Source organism: Balaenoptera physalus (assembly GCF_965194825.1).
Source record: "Balaenoptera physalus genome assembly, chromosome: 5".
In the NCBI taxonomy this organism is placed as follows: Eukaryota; Metazoa; Chordata; class Mammalia; order Artiodactyla; family Balaenopteridae; genus Balaenoptera; species Balaenoptera physalus.
In genome coordinates, this window is record NC_138884.1 from 56,866,306 (window position 1) to 56,882,076 (window position 15,771).

Genomic DNA, 15,771 nt, shown 5'->3' on the forward strand with positions numbered 1-15,771 from the left:
GTGCAGTCTCTACCACCCTGTATCACTTCCCCACCCCTCACTACACTGCCTGGATCATCTCTAGCATAAAGCACTTTCACCCAAAGCCTTGGATCAGGTTTGGCTTCTGGAGAACTTCTGAATTAAAACAACCTTGCACGAGGCTTGGCAATTTTAAGATAGATGTTGCAGTAATAAATCACAGTAAAAAATAACATTTGGAATATATATTATAGGCAGCAAGTCACAACCTTCCTTCATCTCTAAAGGGAGGGTTGTTTGACTAGATGATTGCTAAGATACCTTCCAACTCGAATGTTCTACCATCTCCTTTCCTGCTCAAGCTCATGTCACAGTATCAGCTCCTGCCTCTTCTTGCTCCTGGGCTCTGTGCCCAGCAGCAGAAGGATGGGGTAGGAAATGTCTGCACAGATGAGCCTTGCTGCTTCCTTTGTTACAAGACCACTCATTCTGTTAAAGCAGAGACATGTGGAAGAGCTGGGCCCCTACACAGAGTTCAAGGGGTTAAAAATAAGGTGGAAAGTCTTCTCCATTCTGCTGAGGTCAGCGGTTCTTGGGGGCAGGGAGGAAGAAGTTGCCCTTGTAGGTGGGATGCTGGTGGCAAACAAGTCTGCGCCCACAGTTTCCAATGACTAGTGGTATTTAGTGGCCAGGGGCTAGAGATGAGAAGCATCTCCCAATATGCGGGATGCACTCACCCCAGGACTCAAAATGCCAATGGTACTCCTGTTGTGAAACCACAGGAGAATAATCCTTGAGTCTTTTCACTTTCTACGTCCTATAAAGGAAAAGCACCACAGGTGCTTCCAATGGGCTGTATGAGTGGGGAGGGAGGTAGAGGTGATCCACATTGCGGATTTCTATGTACGTAGACTCACACTTGGTTTGTTCACATTTGGTTCAGTGCATAGTTTCAGGGCTCTGTGAAGACTTGGCTCTGGAATTCTCCCCACAAACTTTCCCTGCTTCCTAAGTTTGTGCTTGGCTATGAGTCAGAGTGTAGCAAGCTGTATTTCTTCCAAAATTTCTTAACGCTAAGGAAGAGATAATCTGTAAAGTAGAAGAGCCCTTCGTTCAGTTCTCACTGCTTATTTATTTTGAGTTTAAAATAATAAAGCACACTCACTGGGAAGCATAGTAAACATCGATGGCAAGAGTGGGGATGTCAGCAAAGTGAATACAGAGATGCCTCCTTGTGCTGCCCAGAGACCTGGTGAACATCTTGCAGGTTAACCTAGTTTGTATTACAGATTTTATCAATCTGTAACAGCTGTGTTTTAGGGACTATCACCTGACCAGTTACAAGTCCCAGACAGATAAAAGAAGCGGCCTAGATGCCGCTCTAGTTATGTAGAGCAAATCACAAGTTTTTAGCAAAGCCTGGATCATAGTTTAGAGCACATCAAGTTGCTAAGGTATCTGCTCTGTTTTTGAAATACATTGGACCAAGTGCTGACAAGGATGTGGCAAAACAGCAACTCCCATACACTGCTGATGGGAATGCAAAATGATACAACCACTTTGGAAAATAGTTAGTAGCTTCTTACAGAGCTAAATATAGTCTTACCACATAATCCAAAAAAAAAAAAAAAAAAAAAAGAACACCCAAAAAGAAATACATAGGAGTGTGGCAATTCAGTAGGACCCCAAGAAATGCCATGTGGCTTTTCTCTTCATGAATCACAAAAAGTTATACCAGAACCTAAGTATTTAACTTGGTGTATGTTCTGCAACTTGGTTTGAATTTGCACTCATGTATTTAATTAAGAGATGAGATACATATTAAGGTGTTTCGGATGAAATCCTATACATTAACAGGTCCATGATAAAAGAACTCCTTTTACTACTGTCAGTGAAGTCAATGTCTGGAGGGGAATTCTGAAAACAGAAAGGACTACTAATAGTTGCTTGGGTTTACAATTAATGTTCAGTTTTAAAGTTTAGGTTTTCAGATTTACATTTTATCAAGTTTAACCTCTAAATCTTATTCTAATATTTATATAAATATTAGTAATCACTTTGATGTTTAATGTGAAACTCCAGTCCAGTAAACAGAACTTACCTTAAACAATAGGCTCATTTACAGACTTGGTTGATTAGATTCCTTTTAAAATTTTAGAATAAATATCTTAATATAATATATTCCATTTTTTCTAGGTATTTCAAATACTTGACAAAACAAAATCACAACCTTAATAGGTCTTCCTGACTACTTAAGAAAATCTTGTTAATCAAATACGTAAAATGATTAATTTTTGCATACCAAGTTTTCTTAAATACTCTAATATGCTTAAAGTTGATATTAGATAAACTTTTCAGCTTGAAAATCACAGACTTAAAATCATTACACTTCAAATTGAAGTCATGTTTCTCTGAGAGGCCAAATTCTTTTATACTTTATAAATACATGAGTTTCATTTATTCCATCAGCTCTAAATGTAATTTTAAACCTTCCTGGCTTGTACAGTCACTTCCCCAAATAAGGAGAGCTCATTCATATGGACAAATGCAGTGGTGGAAATAGAGTGGCTGGATCCCAGAGATGTTAAGGAAGTGGGGTCGATAGCTCTTGGTGAATGATTTAAAGAGGAAAGTTAGGGAGAGAGAAGGGGTCAAAGATGGCACTCAAGTTTAATTCTAATGGATAGTAGTGACAAAATTTACTCAGGTAGGGAGTATTGGAGGAGGAAAGGCTGTGGGTAGGGTAGCAGTATGGGACAAAGCAGACTTTTAGGACTGGAAGATGCCTTCGCAGTTGTCACCCGTCTCATTTACAGATAAACCGAGACTCAGAAATCAACTGATTTCTTTTTCAATTAAAAAAAAGAAAATTCTCCACTGTATGTAGCTAGAGAGTGACAGACATCTCCTGGATTCACTTCCTTTCAGTATATCTGTCTCAAAAATAGACGGGATGAAGTGGGATCCTGAAGAAATTGTTCTTGTCTTGCCAGTACTGGGACACTGACAGACAAAGCAAATAGTAGGAAAATTGCTTCCATGATTTCTGTCACAACCTGAGGTGATATGATGCAAGATAAGGACTTTTTTTTGAAAAAAAGGCTATGTTTATAAGTCAGACAGGTATACAACAACCCAGTTGTCATTTTGCGTTGGGTAAGATGCCACACTCCACCACCAACTTTGCAGGCTGGATATGAAGATGAATGCTCATGTCGAAATCCCAAGGTTGCAGGACACAAAACAGTATTTTCGTGGTTAATGCATGTTGACTTTAGCACTGCCAAAAACCAAACTCAGATTTTGGCCAAGATTTTCCCAAAGTTATACAAACTTTTCACTTTAAATTTGTTGGATGTTCTTATTAGTCTTGGGCCAACACTGAGGTTCCAGTTCTGTTCTGAGGAACTCAAGAGTGCAAAGCTGAAGCACATGGACAATTGAGGGACCAAAAAAGAGTGAGGAGACTTCCTCAATTTTAATCTTCCTTGGAATTTTAGCTCTTGCTAGAAAAGAAAAAAAAAAAACAACAACTACCTTCTTAGTTCTTCTCATTGTGACAAAAGAGACCTAGAGGGACCTTCAAGGTCCCTTCCAGTCAGTAGGGTTTAAAACTAGCCAGAGTCTCCAGGAATCACAGGCATGCGTAGAAAGTGGAAACCCCTGCCTGCCTTTCACGTGCCAGCACCACACCTGGAGGTAGACACGCCTCTACTTGCCTCACCAAGTCGCTAGGGGCGCTCCTTCGAGGAATCAACAGATCACACATCCAAGAGTCTCTCTAAAAAGTACTTAGAAACAAATTTCTCTTTCATTAATCCTATAGGCATAGTTGGGTAATAAACAGGAGGCATGAATAAGGAAGGTTTTAAAATTTTTACTTTTAACAATAGGAAAAAGACTTGAACCCAGGTTAGAATATTTGTGGCACAGTGAATCCTATTAACCTCAGTTTATGCCTTCATTGAGATTTTCAGATTCTCATTGACTTTAGTGAAAAGTGTATCTGCATATGTGGTTATCTTAGGTGGGAGAATGTGGGGAGATGCTTTAACTTAAAAAAATAAGTGCTACGTATATGCAATGGAATATTACTCAGCCATAAAAAGAAACAAAATTGAGCTATTTGTAGTAAGGTGGATGGACCTAGAGTCTGTCATACAGAGTGAAGTAAGTCAAAAAGAGAAAAACAAATACCATATGCTAACACATATATATGAAATCTAAAAAAATAAAAAAGGTTCTGAAGAACCTAGGGGCAGGACAGGAATAAAGATGCAGACGTAGAGAATGGACTTGAGGACATGGGGAGGGGGAAGGGTAAGCTGGGAAGAAGTGAGAGAGTGGCATGGACATATACACACTACCAAATGTAAAATAGATAGCTAGTGGGAAGCAGCTGAATAGCACAGGGAGATCAGCTCGATGCTTTGTGACCACCTAGAGGGGTGGGATAGGGAGGGTGGGAGGGAGGCTTAAGGGGGAGGGGATATGGGGATATATGTATACGTATAGCTGATTCACTTTGCTATGTAGCAGAAACTAACACAACATTGTAAAGCAATTAAACTCCAATAAAGTTGTAAAAAAAAAAAAAAAAGTGCTGGATGTTTCCAAAATGGAATTCTTTGAAGTTGCTCTTGGGCAGAGTCTACAAGTTGCAAGTTATGATAATACACAGTACAATCTCCAAAACTAAATGTCAGGCAAAATTTAAAAATCTCCTCTGTCTTGGTGGACATCACGATTGTCCACCAGGGACATCAACCGTGGTAGAAACGGAATATCTATGGAATTTCATCCATAGATAACAGATGTCTAATAAATGGAATATCTCCTTTATTGAAAATGAGAAGCAGTGTGCCTTTCTTTGCTTATCCTCATTTTTAATTTAAGGAAGTGGGAGGCAGAAAGGGCAGAACATGCAAATAAAGCATGGGGACTATAGTCAATAATATTAACTTTGTATGGTGACAGATGGTAACTAGACCTGTTGTGATCATTTCGCAATGTATATAAATGTCGAATCATTATGTTGTACACCTGAAACTAATATAATATTGTATGTCAATTATACTTCTACTAAAAAAAGCAAATGGAAAGTCGCAAAGCTGGGGCCCGTGATTCAGGCAAGGAAGCTGAGTGAACTAATTTGCCATTTGTTATAAAGTACTTTAGAAATGTCAGTTCTGTTAACTGACTAATGGGTCTCAGCTTGACTGAACTCTCCGTGATTATTTCACATCTAATTTGAGATGATGCGTAAAAGAAAATTGAGTGTACCTTTCTTTAGCTTGGCACTCTGGCAGCTGATAATGAATTAGAATATATTTTCTTGCTCAGAATAATAAGTCCAAACCTGCCACAGGTCTTAGGTGACGTTGGGTTTGTAACCACATTTCTCTCTTTGGTCCCTCTTTTGGAGGACATATGATGAGTCACATGCTGGTTTTTGGCTCCATGTTCCTGGGTCAGTTCTAGGGTTTACTGAATTCTCATATTTGGCTAGGTGGATGTTGCCACATTATACCACTCACCACTGGATGCCAGTAGAGGACTGTGGCTTAAACTCAGAGGGTTGACCACGACCATTTCTAGAAGGTCTGTGAAATAACATTAGAAATGGGAGAAAAATCCCAAATTCCTGGAATTTATAGAGCACAGAAATGACCCCAACTTATATGTAGCTGATCTGAAAATGTTTTTATTCTTAGGTCCCTAAGGGATATATATTATTTTCATCTGAAAATTTAGAATAATGAGACTCAGAGAATTTAATTATATTTCAGTTAATAACTAGCAGGACCAAATTTTGATCCAAGATCTAATTTCTCCTTCTTATCATTCTTAGCCGGGTTGCAGACCTAGCTTGGGGGAATTCTGGTTTACCCCTTGGATTTTTATTGCATATTAACTCTTTGCAGTGAGGAGGCAGGGAGAAATAGGAAAGACAGCTTCTCAGCGTTAGTTGCATTGAAATCATCTGGGAATCTTGTTGAAATGCAGGTTCCGATTCAGATTCCGCATTTCTAACATGCTCTCGAATGATGCCAATGTTGCTGGTTGGGGGACCCTACTTTGAGAGGCAAGACCCTAGGGTCCTGAGTTTGGGCATTGACACCTGCCTGCAATTCCTGGGAGACACTCTTAGGGGTCTCACTCTGAATGGAAAAGGAAACAGGACATTTGTGCCCAACATTATATCACCTCCCTCATTGCCCCAGTCTTCAATTTGAACATGGTATTTTTTTGTGCCAGTCACCTGGGGGTGCTGAAGAACCTCCTTGAAAGCTGCAGAACCCTGTGAGGTCACCAGAGGGTCCTAGGTTGGCCTCTGGATGGATGGGGAGGGTAGTTGTTCAGGAGTGGAGGAGAAACAGAAGGGCCTCCAGGCCAGCGGATGTATCAGAGCTGGAGCCCCTGCTGGGAACCCTGCCCAGAGATCACCAGAAAGAATCAGCCAAGGAGGCACTGTTTGGGTCTTCACCCCTCTCCATCTTCCACCTTTGAAGGACAAGGATATTAGTCCCATTGTCTATTTCATAGGGAGGGAAGGCAGGATCGGGGATGTTTCCTGGAGCTTCTAGACCCACAAAATTTAGGAATATAACAAGATGTTTATTTATTTGTTCTTTAGCTCTCAAATGGAGAGGCTGTCATCCAGATGAGAAAAAAGATGCTTGTAAATCAAACTGATGGTCTACCGTAGGAGTGAACAATTTTTTTTTCCCCAGTAGTGGAACATATAAAAATACACATGTAGGCTTCCTTACTTTTATGGTAATGAGCTGTAATTGGAACAGTCCTTCATTGGACATGTAAAATAATAAGATTATGGTATATGGAGTCTGCCTGCTGGGATTCAAATACCAGAACTGACATTCATATCTGTGTGACTCTGGGCAAATTCCTTAAACCCTCTGACTTTAGTTTCCTCATCTGACCCCATCTGGATGGGTTTGGTCAATGAGGGGGTGGAGTGCTCCCTTTTAAAGGCAGTTTCTTGCTTTTTAAAATAGAATTAGTCCTTGGCTTTTCTCCCAATCCCAATCCCCTTCCAGCTGCTAATGTCCCTGGGTAAATACAAATAGAAATTGTATTTTATAGGGTTCTCTGTTTTGAAGAGAGAGAATTATGTTGCAAATGTTTTTGCTGGAAAGAAATAAAAAGCTTCCTTGTCTGGGAGGGTGGGGGAGAAGATTGGAGGGTGGGAGGAAATAGAGGTAGAAGAATTATTTTCTCCCCTCCTTCTTCACACTCAGTTCTGGTTGTGGTTGATCCCTCAATGGCTATGTTTCCTTTCTGGCAGTCTAGCTTCCAAGCTGCAGCTCTCCAAACAACCTTCCATTACCTTTTCCTTCCCCTTCTTCAGGTATAGGTATGACTGCTAGTCCTTGGGTGCCTCGACTTTCCTTGTTGTTTCCTTCCACACTCCTGAAATAGTGCCTTCATTGCCTTTTCTTCAAAGTCCCAGCTGAGTATGCTGTTTCCTAGTAGAACCCTAAATAAAACAGCAGGTAAGAATTTAATAAATGCTGGTCATCTTATACTTATGGTGAGAATGGATTCGTTATTGATTTTGCTTTTTCCAGTAATATATACTAGTGCCCTAATGTATTGTGTATGTGTGTGTGTGTGTATATATATATATATATATATATATATATATATATATATATTTTTCAGATTCTTTTCTATTATAGGTAATTACAAAATATTGAATATAGTCCCCTGTGTGATACAGTAGGTCCTTGTTGTTTATCTATTTTATATATAGTAGTGTGTATTTGTTAATCCCAAATTCCACATTTCCCCCCCCTTGCCCTCCTCCCCCTTTCCCCTTTGGTAACCATAAGTTTGTTTTCTATATTTGGGAGTCTATTTCTGTTTTGTAAATAAGTTCATTTGTATTATATCTTAGATTCCACATATAAGTTATATAATATTTGTCTTACTCTGCCTGACTTCATTTAATATGATGACCCCTAGGTCCATCCACGATACTGCAAATGGCAATATTTCATTCTTTTTTACAGCTGAGTAATGTCCCATTATCTTCCATTATATACACACACACACATATATACCACATCTTCTTTATCCATTCATCTGTTGATGGACATTTAGGTTGCTTCCATGTTCTTGGCTATTGTAAATAGTGCTGAAAAGAATACTGGGGTGCATGTATCTTTTTGAATTAGAGTTTTCATCTTTTCCGAGGTATGCCTAGGGGTGAGATTGCTGGATCATATGGTAACTCTATTTTTAGTGTGTAAGGAACCTCCATACTGCTTTCCATAGTGGTTTCACTAATTTACATTCCCAACAACAGTGTAGGAGGGTTCCCTTTTCTCCACACCCTCTCCAGCATTTATTATTTGTAGACTTTCTGATGATGGCCATTCTGACTGGTGTGAGGTGATACTTCATTGTAGTTTTGATTTGTATTTCTCTAATAATTAGCGATGTTAAACATCTTTTCATGGGCCTGTTGGCCATTTGTATGTCATCTTTGGAGAAATGTGTATTTAGGTCTTCTGCCTATTTTTTGATTGGGTTGTTTGTTTTTTTGTCATGGAGTTGTATGAGCTGTTTATATATTTTGGAAATTAAGCCCTTTTCAGTCACATTGTTTGCAAATATTTTCTCTCAGTCTGTAGGTTGTCTTTTTGTTTATGGTTTCCTTTGCTATGCAAAACCTTATAAGTTTGACTAGGTCCCATTTGTTTATTTTTGCTTTTATTTCTTTTGCCTTGGGAGACTGATCTAAGAAAATAATTCTGTGATTTATGTCAGAGAATGTTTTTCCAATGTTCTCTTCTAGGAGTTTTATGATGTCATGTCTTCTATTTAAGTCTTTAAGTCTTTTGAGTTTATTTTTGTGTATGGTATGAGGGAGTGCTCTAATTTCATTGATTTACATTCAGCTGTCCAGCTTTCTAAAGACCACTTGCTGAAGAGACTGTCTTTTCTCCATTGTATATTCTTGCCTCTTTTGTCAAAGATTAATTGACCATAAGTGTGTGGGTTTATTTCTGGGCTCTCTATCGTGTTCCATTGATCTATATGTCTGTTTTTGTGCCAATACACACTGTTTTGATTACTGTAGCTTTGTAGTATTGTCTGAAGTCTGGGAGAGTTATGCCTCCAGCTTTGGTCTTTTTCCTCAGGATTACTTTGGCAATTCTGGATCCTTTGTGGTTCCATATAAATTTTAGAATTTTTTGTTCTAGTTCTGTGAAAAATGTCATGGGTATTTTGATAGGAATTGCATTCAATCTGTAGATTGCTTTGGGTAATACAGTTATTTTAACAATATTAATAGGAAGAGGATTTTTTAATTTTATTTCTGAGAAGGGAGAGACTAGAATATATTTAAATGGTATGGTGATAGAACTAATTGGGAGGAAGTGGTTGAATATAGTGAAGAACAAGGGGATAGCTGATAGTGTGTGGCTCTTGAGATAGTGAGAGAGGATAAGGTTTAAGACTCAGGTAGAGGGATTAGCCTTGGAGGAATGAGGAGGAAAGGTACTTACTCTAATGTGGCAAAAGGAAATTGACAAGGATGGGAGGAGATTTGAATAGACTTGCAGATCTGGTGGAGAGAATTTGAGGGTGTCCCATCTAATCACTTTAAGTGATTCACTACTTTTCTGTGAGAAAGAGGGCAATATTGTCCAATTAAAGTTAAGCTAGAAGCCACATCTGACCACTTCCCAAATGAGATGGATGATAAATAAGAAACACACCTGATTGTCTTGCTCCTACAGATGAATGTCCTTCAAAGGCTACAGCTCATGGTTTGGTTTTGGGGGACTGTAAGATCTGAATGTGGACAACTACAAAACATTGCTAGAGAAATTAGAGAAGTCTTATATAAATGGAGAGATATACTATGTTCATGACTGAAAGACTCAGGATTATTAAGATGCCATTTCTCCCCAAATTGATCTATAGATTAAACACAATTCCAATCAAAATCATTTTGGGGGGCATAGACACTGACAGATGATACAAAAATTCATATGGAAAAGTAAAGGACTTAGGTACAAAACAATTTTGAAAAAGGGCAAAGTTAGAAGACTTCTGCTATGGAGTTTTAAGACTTACTAGTCAGCTAAACTAATTAAGACCATATGGTATTGGCATGAGGATAGACATATAGATCAATGAAACAGAATAGGAGTCCAGAAGTAGACCCATCCATATATGGGCAATTTCTTTTTGATAACTTTGGCAGCGTAACTCAATGGAGAAAGGTTTTCATGTAAGGTAAATTTCTAATGTATGGATCTCAAGCACATTAAAAACTCAACATCAATAGCCATTTTAGTTAATTAATACAAATTAAGATTACAAGAGTTTAAAAATTTACTGAAATGTCTAAAGTTTAAAAGACTAACAATACCAAGTGCTGGCGAAGATGTGAAGCAACGGGAATTCTTGTATGTCACTGGTGGGAATGCAAAATAGTATAGCTACTTTGAAATACAGTTTAGCAGTTTCTTAGTAAAGTTAAATATACATATACCACACGACCCAGCAATCTCACTTCTAGGTATTTACTTGATAGAAACAAAATCATATATTTCTTTTTTTAAAAATAAATTTATTTATTTATTTATTTTTGGCTGTGTTGGGTCTTTGTTGCTGTGCACGGGCTTTCCCTAGTTGCGGTGAGCAGGGGCTACTCTTCATTGCGGTGCGTGGGCTTCTCATTGTCATGGCTTCTCTTGTTGTGGAGCACGGGCTCTAGTCGTACAGGCTTCAGTAGTTGTGGCACGTGGGCTCAGTAGTTGTGGCTTGCAGGCTCTAGAGTTCAGGCTCAGTAGCTGTGGCGTACGGGCTTAGTTGCTCTGCGGCATGTGGGATCTTCCCGGGCCAGGGCTTGAACCTGTGTCCCTTGCATTGGCAGGCAGATTCTTAACCACTGCACCACCAGGGAAGCCCAAAAATCATAGGTTTCTATAAAGACTTGTGCATGAATGTTTACAGCAGTTTTAGTCATAATGGACCCAAACTGGAAACAACTTAAATGTCTATCAACTGGTGAATGAATAAACAAATTGTGGTATATCCGTACAATGGAATAGTAACTAGTAACAACAAAGAATAAACTACTGATACATTCAACAACATGATGAATCTCAAAACCATTATGCAAAGTGAAAGTAGTCAGACAAAAGGCTGTACATTGTATAGTTTCATTTATATGACATTCTAGAAAAGACAAAATTATAGGAACAGAACAGGGGCTGGGCCTGTAATGGACTGAATATTTGTGTCCCACCCCAAATTCATATGTTGAAACTCTACCTTCCACTGTGATAGTTTTAGGATATGGGACCTTTGAGAGGTAATTAATATTAAGATGAGGTTGTAAAGGTGGAGCCCTCCTGAATAGGATTATTGCCCTTACAAAGGTCACCAGATAGCTCACTTCCCTTCTCTGCTTTCACCAGAATCCAATCATGCTGGCACTCTGATCTTGGACTTCTAGCTCCAGATTGTGAAAAATAAATTTCTATTGTTTATAAGTTATCCAGTCTATGGTACATTGTTATAGCAGCCCAAGCTAAGGGACTATTCAAACTAATTCATTGAACTGAAAACTTAAAAAGGGTGAATTTTACTGTATGTAAGTTATAACAATTAACCTGATATTAAAAAAAAAAGTTCCCTAGATGACTCTAATGTACTACGAGGGTTGAAAACCCTTTTCCTAGAACAATGCTTTTCAAACTTTAGTAGCATCATAACCACCTGGAGGTTGTGTGAAATTTTTTCCTCCAGCAACCAATTTTCCAAATCCCTGATACCAACTGGGTGTCCAACAACTCAATTAAATTCTGACACTAATCATCTATAGTTAGCACAGACCCGACAGCCTAAGGGCTCAGTCCCACAAGACTGCCCCCACTTCAGACACCAATTGCAAATGGGGTGCTCAGGCTACCCACATTTCTGCCTAGCCAACTACAAATTTGGAGATTCCCATGACCACTCCCCTCCCCAGATTTGATAATTTGCTAGAACGAGTCACAGAACTTGGGAAAGTGCTTTGCTTTCTATTACTGGCTTATTACAAAGGATACAACTCAGGAACAGCCAAATGGAAGAGATGCATAGGACAAGGTATGGAGGAGGAGGGCATATTACTTCCACGCCCTGTCTAGGTGTGCCACCCTCCCAGCACCTCTATGTGTTCACCAGCCCAGAAGCTTTCCAAACCCTGTTGTTTAGGGAGTTTATATGGAGGTTTTGTTATGTAGGCATGATTGATTAAATCATTGGCCATTGATGATTGAACTCAGACTGAAAGTTCCAACCCTATAATCACGTGGTTGGTTCCTCTGGCAACCAGCCCCCATCCTGAAGCATCTAGGGGTTTGCCAATGGTCACCTCACTAGAGTAAACTCAGGTAAGTTTGAAAGGGGTTCATTGCAAATAACAAAAGACACTCCTCTCTGTCAGGAAATTCCAAGGGTTTTTGGAGCTCTGTGCCAGGAACCGGGGACAAAGACCAAATATAATTTTTATTATACCATAGTTTGTTAAACACAAATCGCTGGGCCCAACCCCTGAGTTTCTTATGCATTAGGTTTGGAGAGGGGCTTGAGGTTATGTATTTTAACAAGTTTCCAGATGCTGCTGATGGCTGTCTTCAGAGAGACTACACACAGAGAACTTCTATCCTTGAGGGTCACAAAATGGTGTGGTGTCTTTCAAATATTACCCTTCTGATTCATGGCCCTCCTCTCTTCCTCAGTTCTACCAAGTTTTTTGTAGACCATTCATTCTGTTCAAAAGTATCTCCAAACTTCACCTCAGAGCAAGTAAACCCTGGATTGTACATCAATCCTTACCTAGAGTTGGGAGCAGTAAAATGGCACATCTCAGTGAGAGGGGAGAATTGCAGAAAGAAGGTGATGGAAAATGGAAAACCCTAGGACGGAACTCATACTGTGGGGCAAGCCATTTACCAGTGAGGTGGGGCTGAATCCTTCTGTTGGGAGAAAGGAGAATTCTGCTTCCCTTGGAGAATCAGAATCTTTCCCTCCTTGGGCCTCTGCTGCTCAGGGGAGTGTGGGCAGAGCAAGTGAGGCTCAACTTACTTAGTGAGAGGTTCTCTGCTTTCTCCATCTAAGATCCTGTGTAGCTTGACCTTATAGCTCCTTCATTCCATTTTTCAGAGTTGAACATCCTATTTTGGTCAGGATTACCTTGTATTTTCCCTTCAATTCTATTTTATATGGATTTTAAAGAATCTGTATGTGTACCTATGTATATAGCCATAAATTACCTAAATTCTGCCTTACAGAATTCTCACCATCCTCCTTTCTAGACCCAAACCCACTCAGATCAGCTAAGGATCACTTTTCCTCAAAAACTCCATTAACTGGCTCAACAAGTGACCCAGCATCTAACTATGAGTTAAGATTCCTGTTCCAAATCAGGCTGAATACCCCTAAATCTACTGTGACTTTTGAAGAATGGGTGCTTGTGGGGTAAGAAAAACAAGTTTAGAAGCCCTCAAGGGCCCTGTATTTTGCTTTTCATTCCACATTTGCCCTCTCAGTTGTCCAGTCCCCCTGGATCATACTCAATAGATGTGTCAACCCAGGGGAAGGCCTGAACATTCTGGAACTCCCATCCTTCTTCTGGCTTTGATTGGCCCTGGAAAGCAGGGGAGGGGGCAAGGAGCTGAAGTAAGAAATACATTTAGGGGCAAGACAACTTCAGGCAGTGTAGTGTCATGACTAGGAGCATTTGCTTAGGAGTCAGGTGGCCCTGGGTTTGGATTCTGGTTTTGTTTCTTACTAGTTATGTGATTTGGGGCATGTGAATGTCTATTTGTCTCAGTTCCTCCTTTTGTAAAATGGAGCTGATGATATTCTACTCCTTATACAGTCAGCATAGTGGAGGGGTCAGAAGCATGGATTCTGGTGCCAAACTGCCTGGGTTCAAATTTTGACTTGCTGTTTAGTAACTGTAAGGTCTTGAGCACGTCACTTAACCCCTCTGTGTCTCAGCTTCTACATATGCAAAACAGGGGTGATAACCCGCCTAATATTGCAATAGTAAGATTTTTTTTTTGAATCTCCTGAATATTCAGCTTGCTGCATTCTCGAAGAAGATCAAAATCAAACTAAAGAATGAATACAGGATTTTGATGGCATTTTATAATCCTTTTGTGTGTGTGTGTGTGTGTGTGTGTGTTTGTAATAGAGAAATAATCATTGAATTGTAGACAATAGAAAATATAGTATTTATAGATACTCTTTACTCCCTCCCAAGAAATCTTTAGTAAAAATAAATCTAAAAATAGAAAGAGACAAATGAAAGAGAGAACCAGAAATAGCTGGGAACTTGAGCATCCTGGGAGCAGACCTCCCAAAGCATCGGGGAGAGCAAGGGACAGGAACACAGTGCTGAGTTCAGTGGTGGGAGAGCTAGGCTGGAACCAGGGAAGGAAGGGGATGGGAGTTTAAGTATCTGCTCCTTCTATTTGTCAAATTCAATGCAAAACCTTTTCAAAGAAAACACTGGAGACTTTAAGAATTAATATAATGAGACAGTGAAAACGGGTTTTATTAAGAGTTTGGGCATTTCTGGAAGAAATTGTGATGAATATATCAAGGAGAAGAGGCTCTTGTGGGCAAGAATTTTCCTGCTGTGCTGATATCAGGAATAACTTCACTCACCCTTTGCCGTATAACTTAGATCATCTGTAAAAAGGCAAGAGGCATGCAAAGAAAAATTAACATGATGAAATCCTACTTTTCATTATGAAGAGTCAGAGAATGGCTAAATTTGAATAAATGCTCCATTAAGAATGAATTGCTCATAATTAAGTAAAACATTTGCTCAAGTTTATTGAATATTGATTAATAGGAAGCATTAAAGAATTGAATACCAGAGACAAAAAAAAAAAAGTCTGTGCAAAAGATGTGAGTAAAAAAAAAGTTTGTCAAAGCCAATGTATAAAAGAACACATCTAAGTTATCACCCTTTAAATCCTTTTCCTGAATATTCTATGAAATCCTTTTCCTGAATATTCTATGAATTTAAGTCTGGGGATCTTTGAATGTTATTAGCTTTTATCTGTGACAATAAATCTTATAAAGGAACTCCTTAAAAGTAGAAGAAGGACCTCGTTCCTCTCAATAGTGAGCTTTTAAACGAAGGATATCTATTATGTGAACCCTCTGTCTCTTGGAAGGCTGAAATTCCATGGGTTTCCCAGGCAGCTTTTTAAATCTCTTATGGAAGCTTGCTGTTCCTAGGGTGTAAAATGACTGAAATGCATTCCATCATTTCCTCCTTAATTCAAGCCACATGTTCAGATATGAGTTTTAAATTCTCATTCCCTTATTTTGTAGGAAAATTCAGCATTCAACAACAGGTATATTTTTGAAAGAAACCTATATCATTTATAACTCAGTAACTATCCTTCAAGAAAGTTTCCTCCTTGATGACTAAGAATGCAAACTCTAAGTTTGTAGGGTACTGTAATAAAAAAAAAATCTCAAGTTTGCCCCATCAGCTTCTGCAAGGTTATTTGTACATATATTCTCATGCTTGAGCAGATGGGGAAGATCTTTTTCCTGGAAAACATCCAACCAAACGCAAAACTAAAACTGAGGGCAGGAATGAAGGGGGAATGCAGGTGTTCTTGGTGGTAATATTGGCATCAGGCAATCATTTTCTTAAACACTGGAGCTGGTGAAGTTGAAAAAGCACTTTTTCTGTGAAATAAAAACAAGAGAGTCATGTTTAGAGAAAGACTTCCCAGAAACTGTGGC

General features: G+C 39.1%; 1 protein-coding gene across 1 annotated transcript in view; it reads right to left on the minus strand.

The window, feature by feature from the left end:
• Positions 1 to 207: 207 nt before the first annotated feature.
• Positions 208 to 15,771, minus strand: part of CXCL13 (C-X-C motif chemokine ligand 13) — a 33,443-nt gene continuing 17,879 nt past the window's right edge. The window contains exon 4 of the mRNA XM_082463992.1: positions 208 to 15,714. Coding sequence (XP_082320118.1) covers positions 15,660 to 15,714 — 55 coding nt within the window. The 3' untranslated portion in view covers positions 208 to 15,659. The remainder of the gene's footprint in view (positions 15,715 to 15,771) is intronic.